The sequence below is a fragment of the Chionomys nivalis genome, chromosome 8 (genome assembly GCF_950005125.1).
Source record: "Chionomys nivalis chromosome 8, mChiNiv1.1, whole genome shotgun sequence".
NCBI lineage: Eukaryota > Metazoa > Chordata > Mammalia > Rodentia > Cricetidae > Chionomys > Chionomys nivalis.
The window spans coordinates 81,459,900-81,480,445 of NC_080093.1; the positions used below are offsets into that span (position 1 = coordinate 81,459,900).

Sequence of the window (20,546 nt, forward strand, 5' to 3'; positions counted from 1 at the left end):
ACTCTTGATGAGTGGAGCTTTTATTTTGATGCAGTTCAATTTGTACTTTTTCTTGCAAACTTGGAGCTGTATATGCCATCGAAAGACTCTTAACACAAAGTCACTCTGCAATATCGCTCTTTATTTTGTGTAGAGTGTTATAATTTTACTTTTGATTTTAAGTCATAACTCATCTCAAATGAATTGTTGAGTGTGAGGTGAGAGGTCAGAGGTCACTCTCTTCACTGTATTTATTCCCTTTCTTAGTGCTAGTTGTTGAAAGGCTGTCAGTTCTCATGGTGGCTGCCGTGGCCTCTTCCAGATTGCCTCAAGTCTGCCATGCTCTTCTCCCTGCTTTCCTTTTCATATGAGTTTTGAAATCATGTGTCAATATTTACAAGAAACTCTTTGAGGAAGAAGTAAATTTGGGAAGTACTGATAAATTAATTATGTTAATTTTTCTGCTTCATGAACATGGTGCATTCTTGATCTATTTAAGCCCTCTGATTGTCCAAGCACTTTGTTTTCCATATCTATTTCTTGAACATTTTTTGGTTGAATTTAGTTTTTTTTTTTCTGTCAGGTATGTATGTAAATTGTTTTTGAGACAGGGTCTCATTGTGTAGCCCCAGTTAGCCTGACACTCACTGTGTAGACCAGGTTAGCCTCAAAATCACAGAGATCCACTTTTCTTTGTCTCCTAAATTCTGGAATTAAAGATGGGTGTCACCATGCCTAGTTCAATTTTTTTTAATGATTTTTATTGTTTACTGCCAGTGCACAGAAATACAATTGATTTCTGTGTTATTTGATGTCACAATACTGAAAAACTCACTTATTCTAGTAACCACCTTTGTAGATGCCTTAGAATTTTCTTTGCAGACAATTGTTTTGAACAGATAGTGGCATCTGCTCTTCTGTGTGTTTCTGTTGCTTGTTGACTAATAATGGTTGAGTGTGGTGTGAGCTGTAGGCTTCTTAAATGCATTGAACAGAATGACAAAGTTCTCTGCTGTTCCATGTTCTTGAGTCCCTTTGTCCTGAGAGAACGTTAGATTTCGTCAGCGCCAGGGTCTGAATCTGTGTTGCTCATGTTCTCCTCTTTGTTTGGGTACAAGGGAGGTTATTGTCTGAGTTTTAAGTTTTAAACTAATCTTACATTCCTGAGTTGCCCTGTTGATTGTCAAGTACTCCTTCCTTCTCTGTCCTAGCGTTGGGGATGCTGATGCTCATCATCCTCTCACATGGTGGAATTTCCCTGTGAATCATGTCACTAGGAAAAAAAGGATTAGATTTTTCAGGGAGGTTTCTAGCATATAAGTTAAAATATCTTCCTGAGCTCTCAGAGAATTCATGCTTTCTACTTATTGAATGAATTTTAATAACAAATTTCAGGCAATTTGTTCATTTCATCTAAATTGTCAGGTTGATAAAAATTCAATCATTTATAATATCCCTTTATTGTCTTTTTAATGTGACTAGGACCCATAGTGAAATTCCCTCTTTCAATGTAAATATTGATGTTTTATTTTTTTCTCTCTGTCTGTTGATTAGTCTGAAATAGGTATGCCAATTTTATTGATTTTTTTCAAATTACTAAGTCTTCATGTTTTAAAAATTATTTTTATTGTGTCTCTCTTGTATTTCATTGGTTTTCATTCTGTAAAATCTCTAAATTAAAATTTAGTTATTTGACTCGTTTTTTTCTAGCCTGACTGGCTTAGATCATATAATCTGCATTTTAAAAACATCCTGCTTCCATGTTGCTTCTCCATGCCTGCCTCCCCTGTGCTGAGAGCCTCCCTCTGCTCTGCACCTGTATTTCGAATGGTGTGTCTCGGAGGGTGTGTTCTTACAGTTAAATTCTTGTCACTTTAGTTTCCTGAACCACTGTGCTATTGTCCCACAGTTAATCTCTTTACCATTCATATGTTAAAACCTGAGAGATCTCCCCCTTTACCTTTACCTGTGGAATTCGGGATTTAGAACCAGAAGCCACCCCTGTTCTTACACCATCAACAGCACTGGCAGGCTTTCTGTCTGCATCTAACCATTCTGTGCATGCACACTGGGAAGTATCTCCATGCGGAAAATCTGCAAAAGCAGGATTTCATTACATGAGATTCCCTTCCTTCTGGGATAAAGTCCTCCACAGTTTCTTCTGGGTTTTGGTAGCCCTCTGGTGTCTTTAGATTGCTGCCGAGTTTCAAGTGTTTATCTCCTTCAGGTTTGGTCAGATGAAAGCTATCTGCTACTACTAGATGCCAGGGTAGATTTGCTTCTCGCCAGTCTTTTTCATTCGGTCTGACAAAACGTAAGTTCTAAAAGCTTTCAGAAAGTGTTGAGGCACCGTCCTTCTTCCCTTCCTCATGTGCTCTCAGTTAATCACCGAGACAGTTTGGTGGGATTCGCTCATTTAGCTTCTGCTTTGATCTCCTCTAGAATACATTTGCTCTCCTCAGCTTAAATACCTTAGAGGCTTCTGAGGTTGGTATTCAAGGTGCTTAGCAATCCAGCGTTGTTTATTTTTCTAGTTTCTTTTTTTTTTTTTTGGTTTTTCGAGACAGGGTTTCTCTGTAGCTTTGGTGCCTGTCCTGGAACTAGCTCTTGTAGACCAGGCTGGCCTCGAACTCCCAGAGATCCGCCTGCCTCTGCCTCCCAAGTGCTGGGATTAAAGACGTGCGCCACCACCGCCCGGCCTATTTTTCTAGTTTCATCTCTTAGTGTGTCCCTCACTTCTCCAGAAACCCCAGCCAATGCCAGCGTCTTTCTGTGCTCCAGCTGTAAGTCTGTCTTTATTCATACTGATTCCCTGGGGCACTTTGACACCATGCTCACCGAATCCTGCCCTTCTTGAAGGGTTCAAGCTGTGCTTTATCTCTCAGGTCTGTCATGATGAGCTCCGTGCACCCCAACGATGCCCTTTCACAGTGTTCTGAGATCACTTTTGTTAGCACTGGTGTCTAGCTTTTAACCGGGTGTCCTTTCCCTATCCAAACTAGTGCCTGTGCTAGTTAGCTCTGGGAAGGCCTATCCTGGTGCTTCCCGTACACTAAGAATTTGTTGTGAGAATTTACTGAATTTGTGTGTGGGTGATTACCAAGCACAGTATAGAAATATCCAGAATGTCTTTCTAGAGAAAACTTTGTATATACAAACCCCACACTGAACACTCACTCCCCCAGACAGCCGCTGGGATTTACCCAGGAAGGCCCCTTTGTAAGGTTAGTTCAGGACCATTGCCACAGGCTGTGATGGTGAACTGGGCCTTGTTAACAACCCACCTGGAAAAACTCAGCTTTCTGTCCTCTCTAAATCACTCACTTCACAGCTTCCTAAGGAAATCTTTGTCTTGGCAGCTTCCATCCTCTCCCTGCAGATTCCTTTGTTTACCTGAAATTTTGTACTTGCACAGCCTTCTCTGGAGATGAAGGCTGAGTTAACCAACACAGGCCCCCTGGTTCAGGGATACTGTACAGAGCAGGAGGTTCCAGCAGACAGGATCTTCAGCCTCCTGGGAGGTGCTGCTGTCTTGGCCTTCAGTTGCTGTCCTTCCGCCTGCTGATGCTGGCCCAGTAAAGACTCAAAGTCAGCAGGGAAGCTGTGGTCCTGGGATGGGATACATCGCTGAGAGTCTACACTCCTTCCAGCCACTTTCGGTGGGAGCCTCTTGACTTCACAAATCTTTTCTCCACTGGTAGAAGTCCCTCATGCAACACTGAGTGATCCCTATCAGGGATCACTTTTCTTTATGTACTTAATGATATCTTCAAAAAATGAATAGGCCACTGCATACTTGATATATATAATTTAGAAGTTACTTAAAACAGGTCAATTTGGGGTTTCTAATATATAGATTGATAGGATATCTTTTGAAAATAATGTATAGTGTTCTGTAAAACATTTTCTATCTTTAAAAAGGGACTTTTAAAATGTAATTTTCATTTTAATCTCTGAATTTATACATGCATGTAGAGTGCATGTGTCTATTTCTAGGGCTACAACAGTCCCCAATCCTCTTTCATTCTAAGGAAGGTTTTACAGAAATTTAGTACACTTTCTAAGACTTCGCCCACTTCTCACATCTTTGTGAAATTCTCTCCCCATTTTTTCCAAATCTCGATCTAAAACTCAAGTGATAGAAGAGTTGTCGTCTTTCAGTAAAAAAGAAAGTGACACAAGAGACGTTTCCTATCAAAAGGGCTGGCCCAGGAAGTCTCTGCTGGAAAGCATCTTTCTGCATAGGGAGCTCTAGACAGCTTCATAGAAGCTGTGTGAGGTGCAGTCACTGCAAAAACATGACAGTCCAAGATGCCCTCAGCACGTTTCTGCGAAGTATCTGTAGTTTACTACTGTTTCCTCTACGAACCTGAACACAAATCAGGGCATTGTAAGGTCTGGGAAAGGACATCTTCTTTCTAGGGTATTAGCAGTAGTTAAGGAGAGTGACATCTCAAACATCATCTATGTTTGTGGGCTACCTTAGGAGATTTGGAAGTCAGGAGAGAAAGGATATGAACACGAAGAGGAGAAGGAAGTGGAGGATGAAGAAGGAAGCCAGGTGAACACCTATGTCTAGCTGGGGTTTGCAGCGGGGCCTGGGCACAGCAGATCTGTACAATATTAAAACTCACAGTGCAGTAACAGCTGGTCAGATGTCAGGTCCAGTTCATGATTTTAAGCTTTGCTCTCCTAGGATAAGTCTCTTCTTCCAAAATCTTGGTTCTTCCTAACAGAACTCCTAGTTTAAGATAAGCCTTCATTTTACAGTTCATTCCTTCTGGAAGAGAAAAGAGGTGACAAGAAAAAGAGAGAAAAGAAGGGGCAGGGAGGGTGACACAGATCAACATCTTCAAGTACTGCCCGTCTTCTTCTTAGTTTGCGTTTTATAGGAGTATGCACTGGGCTCAGATTTTTTCAGTATGGATTTATTCTTAGAGCTCTAAAGTTCTTCTCTGGGACTCATGGTAAAAGTGGTGCATGCTGGGAAAGGCAAAAGACTTTGGTGGAGGGAGAAACTGTTCTATGTGGCTTACAAGATGCAGAATACCACTGAGCTCCTAAAAGAAGAATAAGCTAAGGCAGTGTAGCAGCCTTAGGAGAGGGGAAAAAGAGAAGTGGGGCTGGGAAGAAGAAGAAAAACAGGAGAGAGAGAAGTGGGCACAAATCTAGAAGAATTAATATCAGTATCAGTAGTGTGGTATGGGATATATGGTCTCTGGACTAAGTTCTAAAGTCCCACCATGATTTCTGCCAATCTATGGGAGGGTAAAACAATCTCATTCACCATGAAATACCATTGCAAAGGAAGAAGTGAGAAGCTGACTCTTGGGTTTTTCTAGTAGAGAGAAAATCCAGCAGTAAAATTAGGTCCTGAGTGTTAATCACCTGTGGCATAACAGTTAACTTAGAATAATACTGAACTGCTTTCACATCTGACATTCTCCACAAACCTGTCTCCTTTTATGTGTACACATGCCAGTATATAAATTGCTGCATCCATGTCAGTTGTAAAGTAATGGCACCAAGGGTGTCGTAAATCACCACAGTGATCCTCAGGAGAAGACACTGTCGTATCTGAATGAGTGTTCTGCGTCCAGAGTAATGCATGCCTTCATCTGGCCCAGCAGTCAGCATATCGCCCCATGATGATGGATATTGTCAGCTGGAAGCTACACTGCATTTCACTGCACAATAAACATGGCTGTCAACCCCACGGAAAGTGAAATCAATTTATCCTGTATGGTCAGTGCATTTTAAATGAAATTAATGTACTGTGGGTATGGTGGCAAAAAGGTAGCATATTAGTTATGCATCCTGGGACCTAAGCCTTTCTGAGTAACGCATCATTCTGTCTAGTGTGCTTGAGAAAGGGCTCTTTATAAAATGTGTGTTATTTTTTTCATGATCTTCAGAAAGTGGCCTCACTGCCCTTCTTCATTTTGAGGGAAAAATCCACAATATTAGCCAAATTCCATTCTTTTATCCTATCTTTTGTCTGTAGTAAACAATGACCATATTTTCCAAATAGTAGCACCCCTTAATGTCCTAATTTATTACTGGCTTTGACACAAACAAATTGCTCCTTAAGCAAGGTATCTGGAAATAGGACAGAAGGACCAGAGATTGATGGGGCGTGTTGCTCCTGTAAAATCTCAGTGCTTACACTGAATGGATTGTTCTAGAAAATGGAGGTGTTGGTTTTAATTCATACTGAATTTGGGAAGGGGGTACAGGATTTTTAGTTTGTATAGTAGGAACACTGACTGAAGCTATCAACTGTACCTACTCCACAGTTCACCATAGAAGTTCTCAATCTACATAGAGACAGCAGTAATTAAGACAAGGCAAAGCACACATCAGTGTGTCACACTTGTGGGGTGTATGAAGAAGCCAGAGCCTCATTCACTCATTCATTTAACACACATTAGGAATTAGAATTTTGTGTGCCAGATATGTCACCAGATTCCAGGACTACAGCTGCAAGTCAAGCCTCCGCCCCCACCCTATCCTGGTGGAGTTGTCTCTCCGGTGTGCTAATAAGTTAGGTCTTCAGAAAGTGTCAAGGTTTCGTAAACAATAAAGAAATCCTTTTTATCAACAGAAGCATATCAGGTATTTAATAGTCTACTATTTTTGCATATGAATTGGAGACTTTACTATGTTGTTTGGGAATTACCAATATACAAGTATGAAAATAAGAGAATTTCTGACTTTAGGGATTTCTTGTTCCAGGGATGGAGTGGAACTGTCAGAAGGAGACAGTCACATAAGCAATAATTACTTCAGGGCGTGAGCCTGGCAGCCAGAGGGGCCAGTGCATCCTGAATGGAGATCCTCACCATCATGGCTGCTCTTGTAACCTGAATACCCTTCCTGGTTGCCTTTGATCCCCTCCCTCACTTACCTGCTGATTCCAGTTCATCCTTCCAGGCTCAGCTGATGTCGTGCCTCCCAGGACATGGGAGGTGCCCTGCTAATTCCAGTCTTGCCCTATTTTCCACATAGCCAGTCATAACTGTCTGCCTTCCTGACTGTGAGCCTCTCGAAGGCTTTATCCACCTTCCTATCCACAGTGCATAAAGCTTCCCTCATAAGGATTGCTCAATGAGTGCATTTGATTGAATTAATTCATTCCTGAAGCAGCAACAATTGAATATGACTTGAAAGATAGTGCGTCTAGCTTGGAGGAGTAGAAGGCTTCAGGGGCACATTTGGGGACACACATAGTTTGAAGTCGCAGATTTTTAGAAATGATTGGTAAGAGTTTGCTTTTGAAGGAAAGCTTTATATCAGGGGAGCCCACCAATCGTATTTCCTTACCACCTACAACCGATGGAGTGTGTGATGTAGAGAACAACATGCAAGATCAGCTCAGCCTCCTGTCTCTGGCACTGTGTCAGCAGGGCTTGTGGAAACATCGTTTAAAACTGTCTGCTTCTGAAAGACCTCTTAGAGCAGAAGACGGGCGGGGCTGGGGACAGCAGTGGAGCCAGGCAGAAAAGTGTGAAATGGCCTCATAATAATGCTTTCCTCATCTGTTCTTCCTACCCTAACATCACAGGAAGCAAAGCAATGAATGGCTCTGCAGCTAAACTACAGCAGTATTATTGTTGGCCAACAGGAGGCGCCACTGTGGCTGAAGCACGCGTCTACAGGGATGCCCGCGGCCGTGCCAGCAGCGAGCCTCACATCAAGCGACCAATGAATGCATTCATGGTTTGGGCGAAGGACGAAAGGAGGAAAATTCTTCAGGCTTTCCCTGACATGCATAACTCCAACATTAGCAAAATCTTAGGCAAGTGCTACGGCCTACAAGGGGGTGTGGGGTGGGTGCAAGGGTAGGAAACAGGGGCAGAAGTGACCTCCTAAGAGAAACCGTTTGCCAGGGCAAATGAAATTAAGGCAAGTGCCCACGGCAGCCTTAGAGAGCCACCACACCACAGTTTAGGTGAAGGGTTTGTTGCGTCTCCTAAGACAAGGCCTGCAAACTTTCTTCTCAGACAGAATTATCACTAGGGTAAGCCTGGCTAAGCACTTTAATTTAGAGCTGAACTTCTTAGAGTGGTGTGCTCACCTTGTAAATTTAGCAGCTATTGAGTGAGGTCATAGGACTCACAAGGACAGACAGACCTTACAGGTAGTGGTTCTACTTGGTGAGTTCTCCCAGGTTCACATGGTCACTGGCAGAATTTGCCAAGTACGAGTGGTGCCTCCCAATTGGTGTGAAATTCAGGGGACAGAACACTGTCTCTAATGCTAACTCGAAGGCTTGTAAACTAAAGCTAGATTTAATCTGACACTGGATGCCTAGTTCAGATTATTGCCATGTGCTGAGCTGCAACCTCAGGGCAGAGCCCTGCTTCGCCAGCACTGTCCTGCACGTTCCCAGCTTAAACTCAAGCCTTAGACCATCAGGGTAAGCCTGCTAGCATAGATTACACAGTTTGGAGCTGTTGTGCTCAACATATTGAACATATTTTATTCAACATGCAGCATTACAGTCAACATGTTTCCTCTTTAGAGAGAAGAAACACAGACAGCCCTGTTCAGTTTAAGCCGCCACTGTAGAACAGAGCCCGAAGGAGCTGCGTAAGATGCTGGAAAGCACCAGGCTTAAACTGTGGCTTTAATTCTTTAAATGTTTTGTTCAAGAGCAATAAATATTTAACCTGAGTAAATACCAGTGATCTGGGCATACACAAATACACGCGTTTTGACACAAAATAAATGATTTAACTTGATTCTGAGACATTTCGAGGCAAGAGCCTCTAAGAAAATTTAAAACATACTTTGGACCAAATAGAAGTAGAACATGGAAACACGCGCTTTTTCCTTTTTGTTTGCTACTTTTGAATTCTAATACAAGTGCTAAATATCACTTCCATTTAGAGAAACTTCAATTTTAGGGTTTCAGAGACAGGCAGAGGAGTGATATTCTTTTTAATTTAAATACAAGCTAAAATGTTCCTAATGAGTAGAATATATATATACATATATATGTGTGTGTGTGTATATATATATATATATATATATATATATATATATATATATATTAAATTCAAAGACATAAAAGAAATCAGTGTTACTCCAGCCTCGCAGCTGCTGATAACTCCATGTTTGTTTCTTGCCTTTTCGGTAGCAGCATTTGTAAGCTTTCAGATGGGCACAGACGCCCTCTGTTTCCATCTTGGCAGCCTTGAAGAATCTCTATTATTGATATGCCTCCTGTGAAAACATTATGAAGAACATGAAAAGTATATTCATTAAAATGTAAACTGTTATGCACGAAGATTTCACATTTCAAGGGTGCCAGGAATCCTAACCTGGGGCCCTACGTTGCTGGCAGCCAGCATAACAAGCTGATTGGCACAGCCATTGGGTCTGCACAGTTTCATGCAACCATCAGGAAAGGACAGGGATACTGTGAGAGCAAACCGGGGTATTGCTGGCTACTGAGACTGTTTGTACAACTTCGCCATTTGTTTACATGTGAAGAATCGCCACTGAAGAACTGCTAACATCCAGTCTGCACAGCTGTGACCACTTTATCCACCAGACACAAAAATGCAATTCAATACATGTGAAAAAACACATCCCTTCTCCATCAAGTGTTTAGATAATTCTTTGTAAACAATATTAGAGAAGGGAATACTTTTCCTTCTTCCTGTATAAACCATACTTTAAAAACTCTGTGCTTTTATTAGTTCATCTTTGAGTGATCATTTATAGAATTTGAGAATGGTGCATATGACTTCAACTGCACTTCCCCTTCTATAGCTACAACCTTTTAAGTAGAGGTGTGTCACCCTAGAGGTGACAGTGCACAGGGGAGGTCTCTATATATGTAAGAATGCTAACATGTGCCTAAAGAGGCTTGGAGTGTGGGACAGATTCAAGTTTCTAAGAAGAATTCTGTCAATCTCAGAAGCATGCCTTGAAGGTTTGTGCTGTTAACCCTTGGGGAGAGAAAGAAGAGGGCAGAGGAGAGAGAGGTGGAAGCTGAAAGACAGCTAATCAGGGAAGGTCTTGGCTATGGCAGCAAAGCCATTTTACAGTTGCACAATAGGGCTGGCTCATCAGCCCGGTGAGGTGACCTAAGTTCAATCCTCAGAGTCAATAGAAAAGTGGAAGGAGAGAACTAATTTCCCAAAGATGTCCTCCGACACACCTGAACGCCCATGTATGTACACGAAAAACATAATATCACCAGTCATAAAATAGTGAGAGAAGAAATACAATAAATACATGGTAGATTTTGCTCTTGTATTTTTGGCTCTGTAGTTTAAAGAACAAGTTGGGAGGCTCAGCCATGGGTAGTAGTAACAGGAGCTCCTGAGCAAAGGCAGTGAAGTAATGGGAGAAATGACCAGTCATTTAGATCTGGAGCATGTCGCCATCGCCATGACCGCTTATATATTTAAGGCTAATTTCATGTTTAGGATCTCGCTGGAAATCCATGTCCAACCAGGAGAAGCAACCTTACTATGAAGAACAGGCCCGGCTAAGCAAGATTCACCTAGAGAAGTACCCAAATTACAAGTACAAACCCCGGCCGAAACGCACGTGCATCGTGGATGGCAAGAAGCTCCGGATTGGAGAGTACAAGCAACTGATGCGCTCCCGGAGGCAGGAGATGAGACAGTTCTTCACTGTTGGGTACGTAGTCCTCAGTGGAGACCCACCCTCCCCTTCCCAGGAAAGAGCCATAGGATGCTCCTGGCCTGTGTGTTTGGGAAAAGGTTAGTAAAGGGAGGACTGTGACCTGTGGAGGTCCTGGCTACGGGGCTCTGCCCCGTCACGAGCCTACAGCTTGACTCCCGCCCCCACTCTGCACAAACCTGCTGATCGCATGTCTTCCATGCTCACCCGATGTAGCCAGTGCCCACACACGGAGTTCTTGGTAGTTTATTTAGATAGACACACAGAGAGAAAAAGTAAAAACTGCCTCTTAGAACTCCCCACAGCTTCCCGGCTTCTCTGGTGGTGCTTCTGACTGTAGTCACAATGGTCTGCTTTTGTTGTGGGATCTACCACAAGATAATTGGCCTTGACATTGGTTAGAAGACCTCATTTTTGGCATCGTATCCAGAACTCCTGTTGCAGTAAATTATTCTGTGGTGGAAGCAGTAACAATGTGGATTTTCTTGCTTAAATCAGAAACTGGGCATGTTTTTGATATCTTCAAGTCTGATTTCATGTCATTTTGTTTAAAAATTAGGTAATAGATTTCTGGTATAAATTTCGACTTGGCTGACGGGCTGTCTGCATTCAAAAGCGGCCCCTCCTGACCACAGTAGTCAGGATAAGTGGGCAGATGCCTGGAGATTCCAGCACACAGACCTTAGCAGCCTATGGGTGTGGGGGAGGCACTCTGGAGACAGAGGCTGTGGCTGCAGGCAGAGGGAGAATTCTAGGAGAGAGATGAGAGAGAGGAGCCGAGGAAGCAGAAAGAAAGCCACATTATCTGGACATGTGAAGGAGAAAGGGAAGCTGTTCCCTGGCCAAGTAAGAGAGTTCTACTTAAAGGAGCAAAGAGGGAGATCTTCCAGGGGAAGTGAGATGCTCTTTATGTTTAAGGATGCTCCAAGGGAAACCCCAATGGAACATGCTGGTCTTAGAAGCACATGTTTAAAAGGGTGAAATAAATTCAAATAATGAACAGAGCACAATTTGGAAGTCACTGAAAGTCTTCTATGTGTGCTGTGCCGGGGTATTGGGAAGAACTGGGGCACTGAGGTTTGATGACTGGGCAGTAACTGCTGACCCTGCCACCTACTTGGGTAGGGCCCTTACCTTTACCCAGTTTCCATTTCCTCCCATGTGAATTGGGACGGACGACAGCAGGCGTCCTGTATCATCATTGAGACTATTCAAGAAGGCAGAACTTCCAGAGGACAATACTCAGGACAGTAGCTACAAAGCCAGAATCTGCAGTTTGACTTACTATGTATCCACTGCCCCAGCAAAACTATCTAGCACCCTAGTTCACCAGTGAGTTTCTCTAGACTCCGGCAAACAGACCTTTTCAGGGATAAAGGGAATTGTCCCGCCTTATTAATTGAAGATTCTAACATGTTAATAAATGAAGATGTTACAGAAATGGGCTTATCAAATACCTCTGTGCTATGAGTGTTTGTGCCTTTTGAAATAATGCTTTTAACACAAAATGTACAATGCAATGTAATTGGACCATTCACATGGTAATGAGACGGTTTGTGAAAAATACAGGTTCACAGCGCCCTTTTAGTAGGCTAGTCATTTTAACACAATATGGATTTAAGACTGCATGATAAACATCTTGTGTGTTTAACCTGGTACTGCATCCCTGAGACTGTATTTATCTTTTGAAAAGTTTAAATTTGAGAGCTTTTGTGATTCCTGGCCTTCTTATGCCCCTGTGTGTTGAGTGATACTTGGTGGGTCCCGTTGACCACAGTCTGAAAGGTTATCAGAAGTACTGTTTGTCTCCTGACACTTATTTGAACAGACGAGTTGTAGCAATGGTATTTAACTTAGTTAGTTTTGCTACAGAATACATTAAAATGGGTCTGTATCCAAATACTAGTAAATACTGGTGCAGACTGGTGATTTCTTTGAGACATAATATATCGGTAACCCCCTGACCCTCAGATGACTTAGTGACATCTACAGTGTATTGGGTGGCCACACTGCACTAAGTGTTTTCTATACCCAAGTCACGCAATCCATAATCCTTTAAATAAGATCCAGGAAGAGAGTCCCCATGGTTCCCAAAGGTGAAGAGACATGAAAGCTCAACTCCAGGTCTTCACCTCTGTCTTCCCAACAGCAAAGAAGCCCTCCTTACCATATTTCCTCACAAGGTGCTTCATAAGCTCTTCTGGAGCAGACATGAGCATAGCCATGCAGTTTGCGAAGTGCTTGTGGACCCTGAAATCAGTGCAGTACATGACTGCGGGGTGTTCTGAGGTGAGCTGCAGGGGCTGAGTTGCTCCTGACAGGGCAGGAAGACGTACTGGAGGCGGGTAACTTCAGTCTCTGGAGTGAGCAGTGCTGTAAGAGGACAGGCAATGGCCAGAGCATCCATCCTGGTTGTGGGTGCTTCCCTCTTTCCAGTTCCAGGGATATCTGCTACACAAAGCTAGGTGTTATCCCTGTTTATTACAGATTTGTGTTTTCTTTTAAATAGTTAAATCTGATAGATTGGTAAATTAAAAAATGGTAAAAAAAAAAAAAACCATTAAATCTGATAGATAGGATCAGCTTTGGAAAGTGATCTTCATTAGCTCTAAGGTTACAACCAGAGAAACAGAAAGCAAAACAAACAAAAACTCAAATATTACTGTTGACCTCTGCGTTTTTATAGCTGATTTTGAAAAGCAATGCATCCTTTTCAAGCCAGTCATAGCACACACATTACTTGACATTTCTGTGCATTTCAGTGACTGCACAACTGTAACTGCTGAGTCAGAAAGATTAGCTGTTACAAAGAAGTTCGGTCAATAATATATAAAAGAGTTAGTTTCCTCTTACATGGGACTTAACTCCTTCAAATGGCAGATTAAGTATCAGGATTTTGTGATCATTCTATGACTACAGAATTGATGGTCACTGAGGCCTATGTGGCATCAATGTTATATTTTTTCTCAGGAATCATTGCTAAAACTGCCTTTTGTTTGGAACATGTTTAGTGATTTACCCCTGAACTAGTAGGAAATTACACAGATACTGCAACGTATCCAAATGGGATAACATTGTAAGCAGCAGTGCTGGAAAAGTATTGAGTACTCGTAGTATGCAATGTGCTTTGCTGAGTGAAGAATATAGGTTATTGAAAATATATCAAATGTATTAAATAGACACCATCACTACTTGAGGACTGACAGGCAGTGTGTTGGTAGACACGAAATCACTTGTCCAAGGCACATAGTCAGGTGCATTGTTGAGATGTAAGTCAGGCTGATATGGGTATAATGCAGGTTTGCCTTAATGTTGTATGAACCTCACAATTAGAGCCCATGTAGGATAGTAGTGAAGGCTTTGACTCCAGTTAACCTGTGCCGGCTCCGATGCCGGCTCCGATGCTGGACTGTGTTTTCATCATTATACTAGCATGTATGGATCTTTGTTCCTCAGAAGCCCCCACTTGCCCTTAAGCTTTTTGCCTGCCAGTTTTCTAGATGTAGAGTAAGGATGACTATGGCACCAATAACAGAGTCCCTTGGAAGATGGAAGGGCTTGGCAAATGGAAAATGCCAAAACACTGTGTAGGATGCAGACATGTTATTTCAGAAAAATCTATGTGTCAGATATTTATTTCATACTATATTAGAAGTATTGTTTTCCTAGATAATTGTGCCCTAAGCGATCTGGGAATCTACCATTTTGATCTTAAATCTAAAGGAGTCAAGTGACGCCTGTAAGACATTGTTTTCTGCACTGTTTGGTAAGGAACCAGCTTAGAACTACCAGCAGATAATGCAAGAAGATTGCTCATATTCCCACCCCTTCCTACAGCATCAGCCACAGAGTCATGCTCCGCTCACATTCTCATGAGCCGAGCCCTGTTGCCTCCACTTACAGACTTTGACAGGGTCTAAGGGTAAGCAGTCATAGGGCTTTGCCAGTATAAACATCTAATCCTTTTATATTTGGCAAAGCTAGACTATTCCAGAACTATTCTTGTGATTTAAAAACCATGTCTCAGTGCTGATTTCTACCCAGGTACTACTCTGTTCTTGGCCAACTCTGTTCCTGTCACTGCATGCAAATACTTCCAAGACATCTTCAGCTTCTATTTTGATGCACACATTTATTATTTGTAGAGCCCAAGGCCTGCCAGCTACTCCTGTCTGTGAAATCTGCAGTGTTTGAATTTCGACTTTGAAATTGATCTGTAAAGGAAGGAAAAGTGCTTTCTAGGAAAGTGATTCCTGATAGACAATCAGGAATCTGATTGATGATGCTTGCTGATTTTTTTTCAGTTTGTTTATTGATTAATCAGTCAATTGCTAAGAGCCTGTTAGAAACCAGCAAGATGCCCAGTTCTGTACTAAATCATCAAAGCACAGGCATTGTTCCTAGAGACAAGAGTTTTCAGAGCAGTGCATGGCTAAAGAAGCCAGATACATGCATGACTGTGTGTCTTAGTTAGGGTTACTATTGCTTTGAAGAAACACCATGACCATGGCAACTATTATAAGGAAAACATTTCATTGAGGGGGCTTGCTTACAGTTTCAGAAGTTCAGTCCATTATCATCATGGCAGGAAAAAAGGCGGCATACAGGCAGATGTAGGGCTGGAGTAGCTGAGAGTCCTACATTTTGTAAACAACAGGAAGTCATCTGTGACACTGGACAGTATCCCTAGTATAGGAAACGTCGAAACCTGCCCCTACAATAACACACTTCCTCCAACAAGGCCACACCTCCTAGTAGTGCCACTCCCTATGAGATTATGAGGACCAATTACATCCAAGCTACCACATTCCATTCCCTGGCTTCCATAAACTTGTAACAACATTATAATGCAAAATTTCAGAAGCCACATAGTCAATAACAGTCTCAAATTTGCTTCAAAGTCCAAAGTCTTTCCTGAGACTCATGCAATCTCCTAATTGTAAAATCAAAATCAAAAAACAGATCACACACTTCCAACAAATGATGGCACAAGATATACATTACCATTCCAAAACTCAGGGAAGGGAGCATAGTGAGAAAATACTGGACCAAAGCAAGACCGATAGCCAGCTGAGCAAACTCCAAACTCTGCATCTCCATGTCTGATGTTGAAATGTTCTTCAGATCTTCAATTACATTCAGGTTTGTTGACTGCAACACTCTTCTTTCTTTTGCGCTGGTTCCACTCCCTGTTAGCAATTCTCCTTGGCAGGTGTCCCATGACTCTGGCACCTCTAACATCTTGGGGGTCTCCATCACAGTCCAGGCTTCAACTTTACAGCTTCATGCAATTGCTTCTTTACTAAGCCTCCATTAGGGACACCCCTGACACATGCCTGGCCTCAGCAGCCTTTATCCTATAACTTCTTTCTTCTGCCCTTAACTCTAATCCCAGAACCACATGGCTGAAGCTGCCAAGTTCTGCTACTTCCTGTGACTGGAACATGGTCCCTTTGTTCAGTGATGTCTTCACCAGCTTTCTGTCTTTCACTGCCGTGGCTGTGCTGAAACTTGCTCTGCTGACCAAGCTCTCCTCAGACTAAGAGATCTGCCAGCCTCTGCCTTCCTAGTGCTGAGATTAAAGGTGTGTCCCACCACACCCAGCTCTAAGTTTTTCTCTAGTTCCTTTTCACAAATGGGAAATTTAGCCACATGGGATCCTAAAAATTTACATTTTGTAATTTGCCCTGCTTAGCTTGCTCCTTTTCATTATAAATCTTTATAAGCATGAACACTAGTAACCACAAGACAGAGTTTTGAGATTTCCTCTGCCAATGGAATTAATTCAAAACTCTTCACTTTAGCAGAGTCTTTGAACATGGGCAAAAGACAGCCACTTTCTTCACCAAAACATTACAAAAATGATACTAAGATTCTTCTCTGAAACCTCTTGAATGAGCCCCTGACAGTTCAAATAACTCTTACCACCTCTGTCTCCCATGCTCCTCTTAGTATGGCCCATTGGTAGTGCTTAAAGCTTTTTAAGTACCAAAGTCCATTATTACTCTAAACAAACACATGGTCCAACCTATCACAACAATACTCCAGTCCCTGGTGCCAACTCTGTCTCAGAGTTACTGTTGCTGTGAAGAGACATCATGACCACAACAACTCTTATAAGGAAAACATTTTTTTTTTTTTTTTTTTTTTGGATTTTTCGGACAGGGTTTCTCCGTAGCTTTTGGTTCCTGTCCTGGAACTAGCTCTTCTAGACCAGGCTGGCCTGGAACTCACAGAGATCCGCCTGCCTCTGCCTCCCGAGTGCTGGGATTAAAGGTGTGCGCCACCACTGCCCGGCTAAGGAAAACATTTAATTGAGGGGGTTTGCTGATACTTTATCATCATGGTGGGGAGCATGACAGCATGCAGGCAGATGTGGTACTGGAGAAAAAACTGAAATACATCTTGCAGGCAGCAGGAAGTTAATTGTGATATGTGGCAGTATCCTGAGCATAGGAATCCTCAAAGCCCTCCCCCACAGTGTCACACTTCCTCCAACAAGGCCATACCCATTCCAACAAAGCCACCCCTCCAAATAGTACCTCTGCCTATGAGATTATGGGGGCCAATTACATTCAAACTACCACACTGGGTTGGCTGACAGTAGCTTGTACACCAGCCACAGTACAGGTGGTGTTTACAGGAATGATGAAGTGCTTATCTAGAAACAGAAGCCCAGGAAGAAAGTTTGCTGTGCAGTAAGAGCAGACCAGCCACAGACACCTTGGAGGGAGACACTTGAGTTTTGAGAAGCTCTTGCTGGTAGAAAGTAGATTCTTGACTACGAATCAAGGAGGGGTAGGTGTGTAGGGTGGAAGTGTGAGATGTGCAATAATAGAAAAGTCTAAGATAGGCTGGGCAGAGCGGTGAGAGCCAGGACGCTTCAGCTTAGACTAGTCAGATAGCAGAGCCTGAGTGGCATGTAGCATTGGACTTCAGCCCCACAGAATCTGTGGCAGCCTCAGAAGGGTTAGATTTTCTGTGCTGCATGTCACCAATCACGCTTGCAATCTGCTAAGGCTCCTGGAGGGCTGACTTGCCACCTCCCAAGGGAGCTGCTTCCTTTGCGAAGCCTCTCCAATACCAGGAGGTTGTTTCTTCTTCACTGCTCGGAAATCTGCCTGCTGATTTGCAGGTTAGTCCTGATTCTCTGGTTTGGTCTCCTGTTTATGAGGACAATCATTTAGCCTCTAAAAATTTCTACATCTTAGTGTTGTCCTTTCCAGATTATTTCTTTTTCTTTTCTTTTCTTTCCTTTTCTTTTCTTTTCTTTTTGAGACAGGGCTTTTCTGGAGCTTTGGAGCCTTTCCTGAAACTAGCTGTTGTACACCAGGCTGGCCTTGAACTCACAGAGATCTTCTTGCCTCTGCCTCCCTAGTGCTGGGATTAAAGGTGTGTGCTACCACCATCCGGCTCCTTCTCAGACTTCTATTCTCATTTCTTTTCTTGTCTGAGATACTACTTACATTTTCCCACTTTCCCCCTCCCATTTACTGGTCTGTTCCCTCATCCACTAACTCAATGTATTCAACAGAACAGCATCAGAGAATCTCTAACTCTATGTATTTACTGCGTGTTCTCTGTGTCAGGCGTTTCCTAAACTCTGCAGCTATATTAATGAAGAATCCTGTCCTTATGAAGTTACATTCTAGTGGTGGAAGAAGTCAGACAATCAAACAATGAATGAATAAGTATGAAATAGATACAAGCATCTTCAGAGAACAGTAAAACAGGAAAGGGACAGTGGCAGAGTGTTTTGGAGGCTGGTGCACTGGTTAGGGTAGCCCCAGTATTTTCCTGAGGGAGTGAGAACTAAGCAGGTGAGGAAGCAAGCTGTGCAGCCAGTGGGCAGAGGAGACACAGCCCTCCAGGTCTCCAGATATAACTATGCCTGCTCATTCAAGAAGACGGGAACAGAGCAGAGGGAATCAGTGGGAAGAATTGTAGATGTCAGAGAGATGACAGAGAGTCAAACTGTGAAAGACCTTATAGGCCATTGTGAAGCTGAATTTGACTCTGGGCACAGAGGAAAGGCTTTGAAGAATTAAAAACAAAGCAAAAAAGATGTTGGGCTTTGACAGGATCACTCTAGTCACTGTGTTGAAACTTGTCTGAGGAGGAGCAGCCTGTTAGAAAGAGGCTGAGCTCCTAGGATAAATCATGCTTGAATTGATGATGGTTTGACCAGGTGTGTAGGAGTAGAGGTGCCAAGAAGTAGATAGATTCTAGACATTTTCCTGATGGAGACTATACATGGTTTGCTAATGGATTAGCTACAGTACTTGAAAGGACTCTTATTAAGAATTGGCTTGAGGAACTGGAAAGATGGGAAGTATTTGTTAGCCAAGATCATAATGGCCACTGAAGACTGGAAATCCAGAGAATGACTAGAAGTTTGGTTTTGCACTTGTAAGACTGAGATAGCCTTTAGCATCCAAATAAAAGCACACACAAGTGTGAGTGTATGTGTGTGTGTGTGTGTGTGTGTGTGTGAGAGAGAGAGAGAGAGAGAGAGAGAGAGAGAGAGAGAGTTTAGGAGGAAGGTACTTGCTTAGAGATATAAACTTTGGCATTATCAGCACACAGACACTATTTAATGCCACAGTATTGGATTTTGGACCAAGCTGATTTTGGATTTAGTATTTTGGAGATTATTGGTGTTCTCCTCCTGAGTTGTTTCAGTACAGTGTCAGGAGAAATTGAAATGGGACTAAGGAAGAACTGAGAGGAAAAAATGGAGAGAGACAGCGTTCTTGAGTTTTTTAGAACATCAGAGTAAGTAGAGCCGTAGCTAGAAGAGGGGAGAGGTAGTAGGCCATGGAAAATAGGTTCAGTGGACAAACAAGTCTCTGTGTCAGATTCAGAATTCACTAAACATGCACAGTGCAAGCAGAGGGTTGGGCTCAGAAACACCAGCGAGGCAGTGTGATGGTGGAAGCCTGCAGAACGTCTCTTCTCGCTGTGTCTCATTGCCACGTGGAATGGAAAGTCAGACCATCATCTTAGAGAGAGAAGTCAGGTATTTGATGAGTGTTGAAAGTATTCAAGGGCTGTCTAGGAGAGAGAGGTGTGGGCTGGGAGAAGGTGCCTATGCTGCTGTCAGGACAACACCAGAGACTAGTACAAAACTCATTGTAAAGGTAAGGAGCAAAAGCAGGGAACTGCATTTTCTCTGCCCAAGTTCATCTGGGTGCCTGCCTGTCAGAGCAGGGAGGGAGTGACCCCATCTCCAGACCATTAGTAAAGCAACTTTTAGGGAGGTGGTAGGTGGAGCAGAGGCGGGGCGGGGCGGGGGGCGGGAGGAGCATAGCAGTGAACCATGGAAGAATCCCAGGAGTGCAAAGAAAGTTAGGTTAGGAGAGGGCTCTACAGAACCAAGAACCAGACTTTGGGCTCAACTTACATTTATTTAAGACATAAAAATAACACACACATACACACACACACAACACAGATATTTTAATTTAATTTCAAAAGCAACCACCTGTTCTTGTGAAAAGCACATGTTTTCTGTATTTAAAGAAAATATACCATTTGATAGTTTGTGTTGGTCTGAAAAGTTTAGAATAGCTGTAACACTAGGAAATCTGTAAAATGGGCCAATATTGTAGGTGAGTGTTCTATCTACACTTGCAAATTAAGGCAAAAATAATTCTATTATAATTATACAAAATTAGTTTTAAATGTAATACAGTATCCCTTGGGAATATTAGCATGAAATTAAATTTGTGCAAATGTATCCCAAATTTAAGAATCAAGAAGTATAGGTTTTTAGAATTTGAGAGGGAGCAGGATTTTGTAGGTGCATCTACAGATACAGGAGTTTCTCCTGTCACTTGCCTTCTTCAGGAGATCAGATTCAACATAGGAATCATAGGAACCGGATAAATGTCAAGTCCAGGGTC

General features: G+C 42.6%; 1 protein-coding gene across 6 annotated transcripts in view; it reads left to right on the plus strand.

The window, feature by feature from the left end:
• Positions 1-20,546, plus strand: part of Sox6 (SRY-box transcription factor 6) — a 557,476-nt gene that overhangs the window by 529,211 nt on the left and 7,719 nt on the right. For all 6 annotated transcript variants that reach the window (XM_057777769.1, XM_057777768.1, XM_057777773.1 and 3 more), the window contains 2 exons: positions 7,544-7,777; positions 10,422-10,638. In XM_057777769.1, the coding sequence (XP_057633752.1) occupies positions 7,544-7,777; positions 10,422-10,638 (451 nt within the window). The remainder of the gene's footprint in view (positions 1-7,543; positions 7,778-10,421; positions 10,639-20,546) is intronic.